Here is a 15,814-nt window from a genome sequence, read left to right on the forward strand (position 1 = left end):
AAATAATTTCTCTTTAGCTGTTTTACTGTTAAATGTTTTAGCTGAATTTACAGTCTGTTTTTGGTATTACATACATGTTTCTATATACATTTACAATGTTTAAACACCTGTGGTTACAAAAAACAGGTTTATAAATTTGGCAAATTGCATATATGCAGTTGATGATAGTGAATGATAGTCTAAAACTATAGCACTAAAATGATTTTAGATCAGAAAGCAATTGGAGCTCTAATACTATTGATGCACCAAATTCAATTTCCTTAACATGCTTTGGACTAGAAGCAATTCTAAGAGGTAACCATTGCTACACTGGTCACTGAAAGCATCCTAAATGCATGCAGTTATAATACAACTGGAGTAGTGAGCGACAGCAATCTGCAGTAACGACGCTATCTGCAGTAACTACATTTAGTGTTGCAGTTGCTGCTGCTATCTGTTATAAAAATTACAAAATGGCGGTTCGAAGTCACCTTTTCAGCTACTACAGATGTCGAATCCTATAACAGATAGCGGCAGCAACTGCAACACTAAATGTAGTTACTGCAGATAGCGTCGTTACTGCAGATTGCGTCGTTACTGCAGATCACTGTCACTATGACGTCATTATAAATTGAGGGCGGGACGTAGCCCAGTGGGAAAACACTCGTTTGATGAGCTGTTGGTCTAGGATCAATCCCCGTCAGTGGGCCTATTGGGCTATTTCTTGCTCTAGCCAGTGCACCACGACTGGTATATCAACGGCTGTGGTATGTGCTATTCTGTCTGTGGGATGGTGCATATAAAAGATCCCTTGCTACTAATGGAAAAATGTAGCATGTTTCATCTCTATGACTGTGTTGAAATGACCAAATGTTTGACATCCAATAGCGGATGATTAATAAATCAATGTGCTCTAGTGGTGTTGTTAAAGAATTTTTTTTCTTCTTCTTCTTCTTCATTATAAATTGATAGAACTAGAAGTGAGCCAAACCACATTCAATCACTGATCATTGACATACGAAGAAATACAAGCAAGCAAATCTCAAAGCTAAATTTAACTTCCACAAAGAGATGTGGAATGGGTTCAAATCAAATCAAATCACTCTCGAAACTGAAATTGGTGAAGCCACAACTGCAAGTATCTACACTGAAGGTGCATCTATTGACATTAAGCACATTGGGTGTTTGGTGTGTCAGTGGTATAATAACAAAGAAAGAAATGTTTTATTTAACGACGCACTCAACACATTTTATTTACGGTTATATGGCGTCAGACATATGGTTTAGGACCACACAGATTTTGAGAGGAAACCCGCTGTCGCCACTTCATGGGCTACTCTTTCCTATTAGCAGCATGGGATCTTTTATTTGCGCTTCCCACAGGCAGGATAGCACAAACCATGGCCTTTGTTGAACCAGTTATGGATCACTGGTTGGTGCAAGTGGTTTACACCTACCCAATGAGCCTTGCGGAGCACTCACTCAGGGTTTGGAGTCAGTATCTGGATTAAAAATCCCATGCCTGGACTGGGATCCGAACCCAGTACCTACTAGCCTGTAGACCAATGGCCTAACCACGATGCCACCGAGGCCGGTTGGTATAATAAATGTCTTTGACTGCAAGGCTCATAAATTTATATGTCATATGTCAAGTGGGTTTCTTCTTTGTTTTCTCTCTTATAAAGGTGTCTAAAGTACCAAATTAAATAACAGTTACTCATTGAACAATTTACTGGGGTGTCGTGAAAGAAACATTCCTTTCCTCCTTTTTAAACATGTTTCTTCTCTGTGGTTTATTGTTTAATTTTGTTGTACTCAATAACCAAGATTGTCTAACAAGTATACAATCCGCTACCAGGAAAATCTCAGGTACAAGATATGATTTATAGAACAAAAAGAGGTGTACAGGTGAAGTGCATTAAAATACATTGGAAACATAAGCTTTAAATGACCACATAGCTTTGAATGAGCACCACCATTGACGGCCATCAGAGCAGAAACCTGACTCCTTGAGATGACTGTTTCATATACACATCAATCAACCGGTTCACTCAACTACCTGACATCACAACAACAGAACTAAAGAAAAGAAAAAAACCCCACAAAAATGGGCTCTTGGTCGGGTTGGGAAAGAAGTGGAAAAAAATCTTGGATTTCTTTCATACCAGGAGTAACTGGTACAAAACCGATATCAACCTAACATATTTTCCTCAGCAGTTGTTATGTATTGGTGATGACAATGACGATAAGTTAAGTTTTTGAATTCGAGGTGACAAATTGGCAATTTCTCAGTTTTCTAAATCTTACGGCAATTGTGTTTGTGGTAATAAAGCCAGAATTATGCGTGTAGTTGAGGTCTAAAGTTTCTGGTTTTGTTTGGTTGGAAATCAAGATATGAATGAATGAACTGACAGAATAGTGAGTCAGCCATCTTGTCAGTTTTGTTTGGGCTGTCGGGATCAGTTTACACCAGGTGATTAGTAGCAACTCTTAACATATTTTCAACTTTTTTTTTTTTTACTCTAACCAAAATGAATTATTTTCTTAAAAGAAAATCTTAATAACAGGAAAATTTGTATATTATTATAATTTTCATTATTAGTAGTAGTATCATAGAAAAAGTAGTGGTATGTAATAGTAGTAGTAGTAGTAGTAGTGGTAGTGGTAGTGGTAGTGGTAGTGGTAGTGGTAGTGGTAGTGGTAGTGGTAGTAGCAGCAGTAGAGGTAGCGGTAATGGTAGTTGTAGTAGTAATAGTAGCTTTTGTAGTACATTATAATAATATTAATTATTATTATTATGAGTAAAATTATTATTATAACTACTACTACTATTACTGTTATTATTTGTTTGTTTATTGTTGTTGTTGTTGTTATTATTATTACTAATAACATCAATATAATAAAAATGTAATAATTAAAATATATAATATATTACTGATTAATAATGATTATGATATTGGTCATTATTATCCACACTTAATTTAATTATTGCAGAGCAATACTAGTATTAGTCAACCAAGCAACAATTATATATATTCAAACTTGTATGCTTAATTTAAGACATATGGTTCATAAAAATCAATTAAGTACATTAATTTATGCTTTTAAATAGTAACTATGTTTCAGTAATATTTGGGTTGAAAAGAAACACAAACAAAAAACATCATAATAACCTAAATATATTCTCCTAAAGTACAGTTTTTTTTTTTTTATTATGCTCTAAAATCTTAAGATTAAACTCTATTGACTTGAGTTATAAATTAAATAGGTATCCTAGAATGTATGTGTAAAGACTGACATTAATTTGCGATAAAGCTAAGCTGTATGGCTATGAAACATCCTTTGATCAACTATGTTTTTCTGGCCATTAAATCTGCAAATGACACACATATAAAACTGTGCAACTAAAGTTGGTCTGTAATTTTAATTTTCCATGGATCCACTCCAACATAAAAATAATAACATTCGCCCCATGGCAGCTACGTAGTGAAGTATCCGAAAATGCTCCTTAACTTGAGCCTGTAATTTTACCCTTCAATGTTAAACAATCAATTGTGGCCCCCATAATCCTTCTTTCTGCATAAGTGATGCAAATTACAGCCTCGGACAAACCCCCACAATGAAAATTACACAGCCCTGCCAAGGGAAATAATGAACAGCATGATGAACTTGTTTAAGGCATAATTTTAAGAGTCATCTCGCGCAATTTCCTCGAAAATCCATTACAACGAACGATAGTTTGGAGTCGGGTCTCTGAACATCATCCATTTTGTTTGTAGCCGAGAAACGTTAGCATATGGAAGTAAGAAGCAACGGTGGAGAATTTATGTGGTAATACAAGAAAGATGTCTGTGGATTGCGGCAGCCATTCACTTAACAGACAATGATTAATCCTTTCCTTTCCATTGATGTTCCGAGGACTTAATACGCAGTTGCCAACCCTGCCATTCTCTTATCCCATCATCCCACACCATTACTATCCTCCGCTGAATAACTTACATAGGCAACTTTACTAAGATTTAATTATTATTATTATTCATCTTTTTAAGGTTCTTTTTGTACTAGACATATGACATTTTTCATTGATTAGTGACCTAACACATGTTAATTTAGTCCACGCTATTAAAAATTAACAAAACAAAAAAAGAAAAGAAAAGCTTTTTATCTTTGACGTCTCTAGCTGTTGAAAAAGGTAATCATTATTAGATTTCAGACAGTTAACTATGACAGTTTAACATTTCTCACTCATCGATTGCAGACTGGAATTGTAAGTTTATGCTTGTCTCCTGTCAGACTTAACAAAAATATGTGATTGTTGGTCCATTGTGGTTCTTCCTGGTACATGTTTCTTCATGTGGACTAGTTGAAGCACTTGCACTGTGTTGCCACAACCGCAGTTGTGATAAGCTTTTACACTGATTACCCGGAACCGACTTAATGGGTCCTGCATCAATTAGTTGTGCTACATGAAAAGCCCACTGCACAACCAACATGGCTGCCCAATCCGATCATGACAAATCTGAAAAACTATTTCGCATCTAGGCTACCTTTCTGTCACTTTCTTTTTTGTCTTCTCCATCAAACAGCAATTGGAGGCCCCGGGCAATGTTTCTTTATTTAATGATAGAAAAATTTACAACAAAGGTAATGTTGTAGCTATTCCTTTGTACTGTACGGGAAGCCGTTTATAGAGAATAGTCGTATTCTAGATTATTCAGACAATCAAGGCCAGTGAAACATACAATGGAAATTAGCAATCACATTAAGTTAGATAGGAAACATGTTCAAAGCCATTTTCAAATCAAAATGATTTAATTTCTTGACCTAAAAAATATCTGGGGAAATGTTTTTAATAGAACAGAATTGTTTAGTTTTTTCGGTGTGTGATTTTAATTCAGTGAACAATCACATCAAGTGTGACAGAAATATATACAATTTTCCTAACATCTTCAAAGCTGTATTAATTAAGGGCACACTATTATTTTTTTCCTGACACAAATAAGCTTTTTTTTTAAACATAAAGACTGTATATTCCAGAAAATTAATGAATAAAAAATATTGTGTCTATAAATCATTTATTTGTAGAAAATACAAGTTTTAATAGAAATTTTGACAGGAATGATCAGAGTTGCATTATATCTATTGTTTCTAAAGTATTTTTAAAAAGTAAAATGGAAAAAAAATGCACTAGCAGGAAAGAAATGAATGTAAATGTAAACAACACTAAAGTAAAAAAAAAAAAACCCTTAGTTTAGACTATCAGGGATAGCTCTAGCAGTTGCCAAATTTGCCATATGCAAAGTGTAAACACAAACGGCAGATTTTATTTCAATTTGGTGAAACAATTGCATGTAATAAATGCTATTTATTTTGTTAGAAAATAACCAAGTTTCTACCATTTTTGAACTTTAATAGATAATCTGGCAAAGTGTTCTGCTCATCCAGAGCTAGCCCTGGCTAAAACTCATTGTTATGGAACCCTTTTCGGAAAGCCATATTTTCCTGCTCAATCAGTCGGCTCCATTTATCTTTCAATTTCCATCACCATCCAATCTTACACCCCAGTCCTTGTTTCTCCAACCACTATGAGAGCATGTCTCTTGTGGACATCAAAGTTAGATTATCCAACCAAGAAGGGATATGCATAATTAAAGCTTCAGTCTATCTATAACATATTCATCTTTTTTATAAAAAGAAGTCTTGAATGTCTGCAAGTTTCTTCTTTGTTGTATCTGTCCACATTATAGAGCTATTATCAGTAATTATTCAGTCTATCTATGTGTGTCATAAATGATTCTATATAATTTTTTGTAAAAAACCCAGTAACCGTATGAATTTCAAGTTTCTTCTCTGTTGTATTTGTCAACATAATCATCACTAGGACATAAATACTAATGCAGTCTATAATATTAAATGATATGCCAAAAACAGGGACATTACAAATACAGCCATTTTTAAGCACTGACTACAAGCAACTGTCATGATGACAAAGTCTGCTACTTCATTCATGAAGTGTGTTTGCAGTCTCTCTCAACAAGGAGGCCTGCCCTGTGTAAATATTGGTGTTACTGCACAATGTAGTCTGGAGTGCTTGACAATCTTCCATTGTGTTTTCCTACAATACCGACAATGACCCCCAATTGTGCGATCACCAGGCCTCTTGGTAATGCACTGGAGAGCACTGCCAAACCGGGATAATAACCCGCCGTTTGCCGGCGATGCGCTCCGCTGACTCTCAGCGCAGGATAAAATGTACTCGAGTCTTTTGTACCATGTCTGCTCTTGATTACTGTCACCGAAACATCAGCCAACCAAGAGACAGTGATGACAAACATGGTTAAACAAATCTCAGTCTGGTTATTAGTTATTTATAAACACACAGGCACTAGCAGCAATTACTGAAAACTCTGTGTAAATTAATAACAATTCAGGCAGTTTGTGGATTGTGTTACATGTATATGCATAGCAATGATTTGCATAAACGCTATCATAAATAGAGGAGATTTCATGGTTTTTGTCAAATATGATCAATATCCCACCGAGTGAAGTTTCATGAGCTGTGCTTGTGCAATATGTGTGATATGAAATTTCAAACTATATAAATTTTCTCTGTTACATATAAAAATTTATAAATTGCATTTAATATCTATATAAAAAATTATAATAATTCATTATAGTTTTTTTAACATAATAAACAGAAGTTTGGTTTTTGAAAATGATCTGTGAACGTGAATAACATATAAAGGTATAGCAATACTGGTACATGTAAAGTGGTTTAATTACATATTTTCTATATAATGTAGATGTATGCATATTCAAAATAAAATGGTTTTAGAGAAGAAAAAAAGCTGAGGCAATATACGGAATAACGAACTCAGTACCAGCTATCAAATTTATATCCTGAATGATATAACTTCACAGCTGTGGTGGCAGTACTCATGACTGGTGCCACTGGTGAGAAGGATATGCTCACCTTTCGCAAACACCTGATATCATCACTGTTTGGACAATGATTCATGAGTGCATAATAATAATAATAATAATAAAATCTTTATTTATAGAAAGTAACTGAGTTAATTCTAGACTATTCTCCCCTGAGGTCTTTTTACTAATTATAACAATAATAATCATAATCATATTAATTATTAAAAAACAACATCAACAAAAAAAAACAAAATAACAAAACTATACATGTATGTACAATATATACAACCATAAAAGATATTAAATAAGCATGACACCACAGATGTATCTATTTCAATGAGTTCTCTCCTGTGCTAGTTTCGATTTAGTAAAATAGTCTGCAAGTGGCAGTCCTCTTTGTGGCAGTCAAAAGGATGCATTGTCCAGTAAAGGATCTCCTCATGAAGGGCTGTCCTCCTATATATGAGGCACTAGATAGAGATTTATGGAATCAACCATTATTTTAGTCAAATACCCATTCGACTCTACCTTTTGCAGAGGTATGGTCTTGATCACGAATAACAGTTTTGTCATTCAGATTTTATTTGTCAATGAAGCTTTTGACAAGTGAAAATAATTTCAATCGGGACATAACTAGTAACTCATTTATTATTTTCTATATATAAATATGGACAGAAAAGACACTGAACAAAAGGATGGCCTAAAAATAGCTGTCATGATACAACACCATTAGAGAACCCTGACCATTCTGACCAGTGCAATTCTTGACATGTGCAATTTTACTCTTCACATTTATCTATCACTCTTCACAATTATTTTTAGAAATAAAATTCAACTGAGCTGCCAAGTCATTTATTATCTCCAAAGCCATTTAGTATACAACTGTGAAATGTCACTCTCTGCGAAAATGACGTTTAATTGTCAAAACAGCATGCCAAGATTTTAGCACGTAATTGTTTACGCGACTCGAAATAGTTGCCATGATGGGAAGCGTGTGCTGCAGATGACGAGGATGGGGCTTATTAACTAATAATCACATAGCAGCCTGACAAGAGAGATAACTCATCCTGCTTAATGGTTACGTCCAGGTATCACACATGTATTATCATTGTCAGCAGTATTCAAGTGTGAAAGATGCTAATCATGGAGTTTCACTTTACTCCGATGGAGATAATGGATGCAAACCATAGCTGGGACCATTGCAGCTCATACTTTATGAAATGTGATCACATTGACAGCTATCATTAACAGTGAATTATTAATTTTTTTTTTTTTTTTAAACTCGTAAACGGGAAATATTTGGATCCAACTGTTCAACAAGGATTAGCTAAATATGATTTATGTAATATTATTTATTTAAAATATTATCTGTATAATATATTTTAATATGGAATCTTAACACCATAATTTCCCCCGCACACTACATATAATTAATTGTTTTGTCCGATTAAGATTTAGCACAGCTTGTAGAGCACTTGTTTGAGGTGTGTGATGTGTCTTCACTGTCGGTAGATATCAGAAACTCTAACTCTGGGTGAGCAAAATATTTCGCCAAATTATCTTTTTAAAAATGCAAAACCCACAGTTATTTTCCAACAAAACCCTAATTATTACTTGAATTTTTTCGCCAAATTAAAATAAAATTTGCCAATTGTTCCTAAAATTCACAACTGGCGAATTTGGCAAGTGGCAGATCTAGCCCTGGATCTAACTAAGTCTCATTGTCACGTTTAACACAAAAGAGATTTTAAAAAGTTTTATTGTTTGTATTAACTGTACATCTCATATATATTACTGTATATCGCTGTTGGTTTGCCAACTCCTACGTCTCACCCTCAATATCTAGTATGAAAAGGTTGGTATGATATATAAGCCAAATGAACTTCAATAGATATATATCAAGTTCATGTTGGGTCTGTCATTCAACAGCCAGAGAGTGGAATCACAGGCATTCGATCAGCAAGATAAAAAAACCTATTCTTTGTAATCACTGCAAACCTCATATTAATTAAACGCACACTATTAAAAAACCACAAAGGTACTTTCCAAAGCAGTTTGGAAATATTATACAGAAAGCAATTATAGAGCTATATTTTCCAATAGTTCTTTGTACAATATGTAACCTCTTACATAAGAACAAGGCAGTAACATTCTATTGTAGTGCGCTGCAAGATTTTGTCTGTTTCACATTCACTGCATTTAAATGTGACCTAGATTGTAAACATGATCTAAAGGAAATCAAAGAATGGTGCATCATAGGAAAAACACAAATATAGATAGCCTATTATAAATTCTTTAACATTTAAAATATACTGGAAAGAGCTGCATTGTTGAAATGTCAGAAATATTGTCAATACAGAGATTTCTACAATAAATAGTGGTAATCTTTTATGGTTTTTAAAAAAAATTCTTCTTCTTCTGGTAAGTCCACTGATATGTTGAATTAAATAATATGCAAAAAAAGGCTTCTGTTAATAGTATACTATTAAAACGGACCTTGATCTGAACATCCGTTTTACAGATCACAGATACATGTATATTGATGTGGACTGTTTAGTGTTTTGGGGATTTTTTTTGGACATAAAAGGCTTTTCTCAAGAATTACTTTTTTAAAATCCTAAACATAGCCCCTAATGTGTTTAATAGATAACTGAACCCTGATTTTTATTACATATTCTTTAAATGTTAGGTACTGTTTAACAATTATGTACCGTAATGCACAATTTGGCATTTTTTAATGCTTTGTAATGCAGACGCCATTCCACCCTCTAAAATTATGTAATATTTATCAATTCACATCCTTCCCATTGTCCCTATTATAGTGACACAAGCTGACCAATATTTTTTTTGGGGATTTTCTGTTTGTATTTTGGTTTGGTAATAAATACTAGATAAACAAATCAGTTAAGAATAATTTATCAATGACTGGTTGCATTAAACTTTGTAAAATAAAATTGAAACATTGTTTTGAAAATGTTAAATTGACAAACAAAACCATTCCTCCACCATAACATTATTTCCCATAATACACCTTTCCCTTAATGCTAGTTCTAGACTACCAACTCTCACAACGAAGTTGGCCAATTTGCTGATATGATGACTTCTATGACTGTCTAGTTGCTAGTCTGAACACTCTTACAACTCCATTCTCGTCATATACAACTCCTACGACCGATTAGTTGTTAATCTGAGCGCACCCATCATAGGTTGGGAGTGGGGGAAATTACAACGCAACTCTTGAGTTGACAAACTGTCATGACAGTTGATAGTCTGAGCCTAACATTAGACCCTAGAACATTACAGATGTTAAATAGTTCCCTTACCCTCATTGTACAATCGATTAGTTGTTAATCTGAGTGCACCCATCATAGGTTGGGAGTGGGGGAAATTACAACGCAACTCTTGAGTTGACAAACTGTCATGACAGTTGATAGTCTGAGCCTAACATTAGACCCTAGAACATTACAGATGTTAAACAGTTCCCTTACCCTCATTGTACGATCGATTAGTTGTTAATCTGAGTGCACCCATCACAAGTTGGGAGTGGGAAAAATTACAACGCATCTGTTGAGTTGACAAATTCTGTCATTACAGAACCGGCCTCGGTGGCATCGTGGCAGGCCATCGGTCTACAGGCTGGTAGGTACTGGGTTCAGATCCCAGTCGAGGCATGGGATTTTTAATCCAGATATCGACTCCAAACCCCGAGTGAGTGCTCCATAACTGGTTCAGCAAAGGCCATGGTTTGTGCTATCCTGCCTGTGGGAAGCGCAAATAAAAGATCCCTTGCTGCTAATCGGAAAAGTAGCCCATGTAGTGGCGACAGCAGGTTTCCTCTCAAAATCTGTGTGGTCCTTAACCATATGTCTGACGCCATATAACCGTAAATAAAATGTGTTGAGTGCATCGTTAAATAAAACACTTTTTTCTTTCTTTCTGTCATTACAGTTGATAGTCTGAGCCTAACATTAGACCCTAGAACATTACAGATGTTAAATAGTTCCCTTACCTTGGAAATATGTTTTGGTTCTGAGGTAGCTGACCGCGAGGCGGAGGATGGAAAGTTTGTCCAGCTTGGAGATGACACTCTGCTCAAACGGCAACATGCTCGCCAGGTGGTCGAGTTCCGAGTTGAGTCGCTCACGGTGGCGCTTGCTGGGGTTACTCTTGGGAGGGTCCTTCACAGGGGCCTTCACACTGAAGGTAAACAAACATAATCTATTTTAACAAGGAAACAAAAAAAAATCTGTTTAACTTCTCGGCAAATTTATAAAAAAAAATATTTTTGGTTGTGATTATAAATGCACTTTCTCACAGACAGGACCCCACATACCACAGGTTTTGATATACCAGTTGTGAGGCATTGGTTGTGGTGAGAAAAACTCAATGAATGAATGGGTCTACTGAATGGGTTCAGGCAAATGTGATTTTTCAACCTTTACATGCAGAAGCATTATTAATACAACAAAGGAATAATAGTACATGAACATCATATACATCAAAGATTTTCATCTCTTGTGATCGCAAAATGTTATTATTTTTGATGTAATTAATGGAAGTTTTTTTTCATAAAGTATTTTATCACTTAAATTAAGAGTTGTAGCTTATTGAAGTTAAATTATACTATATTTCATGATTTGGAATAAACAAACTTTGGCTTATTACAGTAACCATTTAATAATGGTTAATTTGTACTACCGGTATATCTGATGATTTAAGAAAAAAAATTGTGACCTCTTTGGACATGTGGCTGCTTGAAAGAGGTGGCTATTTGATCAAATTTGACTGTAAGCTAGACCCAAAACTAATTTCCATAGTTGGTTAGGAAATCTGTAGCCAATTGGACAATCTGCCAAAATGGCAGTAGATCTGTAAATGGCATATGATTTTCACATTAGCTTTTTGGTGAACTGAAAATGAAATGTATTCACCAAAATCAACTTTAATTAACATTTAGCAAATTGGGACAGCTTAAACTTGGGAGCTTGTGAAACCACAGTTAAGATAAGCACATGCAATTTTAGAAAATATCATAAACCATGTGTATAGCCTATACATATATATATCACAAGGACTAACATCTAAATATACTGAAAACATCTTCAAATGCTATAATTAACACAGTCAGAGTTCAATTAATCTCCAATATATTTAACAAAGCCAATTGTGATCCTGATTTATGATTCTCTCACTCTGTGAGTCAAAGGGAGGCGACTTTCAAGCCTCAATGCTCCAGGCCCATCTGTCTCTGTCTGCTTAACCAGTTGTGAAAAAGGAATACATTAGAACAACAGACAACCAAATTATGTAAAATGACATGCTCCCTTAACTTCCTTATACTCCTAATAGGAAGTTAATGGTCCAAGAACCCTTGGGAACACTTACTGGTTTGGAGGACAATCCCATTCTCCGTGGTAAATTAAGATGTTCCACTGTTAATTCCCAATTAAAAATATCTGAACCCAGCATGTGCTTCTGAGCTGACAGCTGTCTTTTCGTGTCACTAAATCCATTTTGTTTTGATATATCATGTACATCTTTCAATTGACCAGTCTTTCCTACAATTTATTTTATTTATTTCTATGCTGAAGGTTCAAGCATGCTGTTCCAGACACATATCTGAGATATCTGCTGATGTCAGTGGGACCAATAACAGATATTGGTACTGTTGTAACGACACATTTTACTAGCACAAGTAGAGAACCGGCCTCAGTGGCGCAGTGGTTAAGCCATCAGACTACAGGCTGGTAAGTAGAGGGTTCGCAGCCTGGTACCGGCTCCAACCCAGAGCGAATTCTTATGGGCTCAGTGGGTAGGTGTAAGGCCACTACACCCTCTTCTTGACTAATCAACTAACAACTAAACCTCTGTCCTGTACAGACAGCCCAGATAGCTGAGGACAGCATCCTTGAACCTTAATTGAATATAAGCATGAAAATTAAGTTGTAATGAATGAAATGAACAAGTAGAAAAAATAATTAAAGTGCTTTCTTTTATTAATGACTTACTGATGGGAGTCACTTACCATTAATTATTATGTTCATACTAGTTCATATAACTTTAACATTGCAGAACACATGTATAATAACATATTTCTTTAATTAAAAAATTAAATTGCGACTACTTCAGTTTGCTATAGCAATTATTTTTACAATTTTGAACAACGATTAAATTTATTACACAGAATTAACTGTTGGCATATTTGTTTATAATCATTAAATTTATGATCAGTTATAACTTTATGTTATAAGTTAAAACAATTACCATAGTTCAATCATGGTGACTAGATAATAGCTACAACAGTACCAATATCTGGTGTTGGTCCTACTCAGTGGTGGTTAGTAGTAGTAGATAGTGCTGAGAAGTTGGTGGGATAAGCCAATACCAAGATATGAACCAAGCATCTACCAGAGACAGGATGTATCTCAGAGTTAAGAGTGCTCACATGAGATGCTGTAAATTGGTAATCAGGTTTCTACTCTGTTCCAACCAGTACCACCTCCACCACTGGTATATCAAAGGCGGTAGTGTGTGTGTTCCTGGCTATTGGAAAGTGCATATAAATGGTCCCTTGTTATTCTGCTATTTGGCAGGAGTAGCCTAGGTGGTGACAACAAATCCCCCACCATCTCTCTCTCACCCTCCCTCTGTCATTCCCTCCCTCCTTATCTTTCTTCCTATACCATCTCTATCTACCTCAATCAATCAATCAATCTCTATCTATCTATCTTTCTCTCCCCTCTCTCTCTATCTCTCTCCCCCTCTCTATCTCTCTTTGTTTCTGTCTGTCTGTCTGTCTGTCTGTCTGTCTGTCTCTCTCTCTCTCTCTCTCTCTCTCTCTCTCTCTCTCTCTCTCTCTCTCTCTCTGTCTGTCTGTCTCTGTCTCTGTCTCTGTCACTCTGTCTCTCTGTCTCTCTCTACCCCTCTCTCTCTTGCCCAGGTGTCAAAATAACTTTATGTTACACACTAAACAGCCATGGTTCAAAGGATGCTGACCAGTATTCCTGCTCTTTCTCTCAATACAGCTGAAACACCTGCCCATACCGACTGGAATGGAAGAAGCAGTTTGACACCGTCACTCTAGCTGGTGACAGTAGGAGAGCCTGAGGCAGTGAACAGGAGTTGTGGTCTCCAGCCAGTAGTGTTTGACAATACCAGCGTGGCGGACCACCACTCAACTGCCTCGTCTGGCCATTAGGACAAAACCAGAGTGATCTAATCTTCCATGCGTGGCAATCAGATCAGTGCTGATGTTTGAGTTAATCAATGATGCACAATTACTGAACAATTATTGCTGTCTTTGATGTTGTAATTGATTAAGATTACATCATCACAATACTGAAATGCCAGAATGAAGATCATAGTAAATTAATGGAGTTAAATTTAATTTAGAATTTTTAGAAAGGAAGTTATTACAGTGATTCAGGATGGTGTAGATTAATTTTAAAATTTGACTGTAATAGAAAAAATAAGTTCAAGTAATTGTGCAATAAGACTACACATATCTTAAGGCTTAGTCTGTAACCAAATATATATAACATGAATGATTTTGTAACTAATGATGGATGGACAAATTGGATGGATGATGGATTGATGGATGGGTGGATGGATATGCAGTTGAGTGAATGGATGGATGGGTAGGTAGATGGATAGATGGATGATATGTGGGTGGATAGGTAGATGGATGCTTGGGTGGATGGATGGATGGATGCATGCATGCATGGAGGCATGAGTGGATAGTGGATGGGTAGGTGGGTGGATGGATGGATGGATATATGAAATGGATTGGATGGAATGAATAAGATTGGTTGGTTTGTTGGATGGAAGGGTGGATGGATGGATGGATGGATGGATGGATGGATGGATGGATGGATGGATATATGGAATGGAATGGATGGATAAATAAGACTATGGTTGAATGATTGGGTGGATGGAAGGATGAATTGATGGATTGTATTAAAAGGATGGATAAAATTGGATGAATTAAAGGATAAATGGATAGATTTGTATGGATGGATGTATAGACTGAATTAGATTGGATTGGATGGATGAATGAATGGATGGGTATAGAGGTATGGGTGGATTAGATGGGTAGATGGAAAGAAGAATGAAAGAAAGAATGAATGAATGGAAGGATGGCTTGGATGGATGAATTACTGTAAAGATAGGTGGATTGGATGAATGGATGGGTGGGTATGGGTGGATTGGATGGATGGATGAATTAATACATTAATGGATGGATGGATGGGTGGTTTGGATGGACGAATGAATGGAATGATGGATATATAGGTATGGGTGGATTAGATAAATGGATTGTATTGGATTGGTCTAGAAAGATGGAAGGATGGATGGATGGATTGGATGGATTGGATGGATGGAATGATTGATGGATGATTGGATGAATGGATATGTGGAAAGAAGTATGGATGTTATGGTTGGAAACCTGGGTGGATGGATGAATGATTAATGGATGTATGATTGGATGAATGGATAGATGGATACTGGCTGGCTGTCTGGCTGGATAGATGCATGGATGCATGGATCGATATATGGATACATGGAATGGAATGGATCGGATGGATAAATAAGATTGGGTGGTTGAATGAATGAATGGATGGATGGAAGGAAGGATGGATTGATGGATGAACTGCATTAAAAGGATGGATAAAATTGGAGGAATTAAGGGATGGATGGATGGATTTGCATGGATGGATGTATAGCTTGGAATGGATGGATGAATGAATAGATAGTTGGATGAATGGATGCATTTGATTAGATTGAATGAATGGATAAAGTTGGATGGATGAATGGAAGAATGAATGAATTAATGGAAGGATGGATCATATAGGTGGATTGGATGGATGAATGAATGTAAGGATGGTTGGAATTATAGATTGGATGGACGGATGGA

General features: G+C 35.8%; 1 protein-coding gene across 1 annotated transcript in view; it reads right to left on the minus strand.

Annotated features, from left to right (window-relative positions):
• The window catches only part of LOC121369709 (single-minded homolog 1-like), a 40,673-nt gene extending 27,492 nt beyond the window's left edge, over positions 1-13,181 (minus strand). The window contains exons 1-2 of the mRNA XM_041494761.1: positions 13,168-13,181; positions 10,913-11,100 (exon numbers count right to left, since the gene is read on the minus strand). Of these exons, the coding sequence (XP_041350695.1) occupies positions 10,913-11,100; positions 13,168-13,181 (202 nt within the window). The remainder of the gene's footprint in view (positions 1-10,912; positions 11,101-13,167) is intronic.
• Positions 13,182-15,814: the final 2,633 nt, after the last annotated feature.

The sequence above is a fragment of the Gigantopelta aegis genome, chromosome 4, assembly GCF_016097555.1.
Source record: "Gigantopelta aegis isolate Gae_Host chromosome 4, Gae_host_genome, whole genome shotgun sequence".
Lineage (NCBI taxonomy): Eukaryota > Metazoa > Mollusca > Gastropoda > Neomphalida > Peltospiridae > Gigantopelta > Gigantopelta aegis.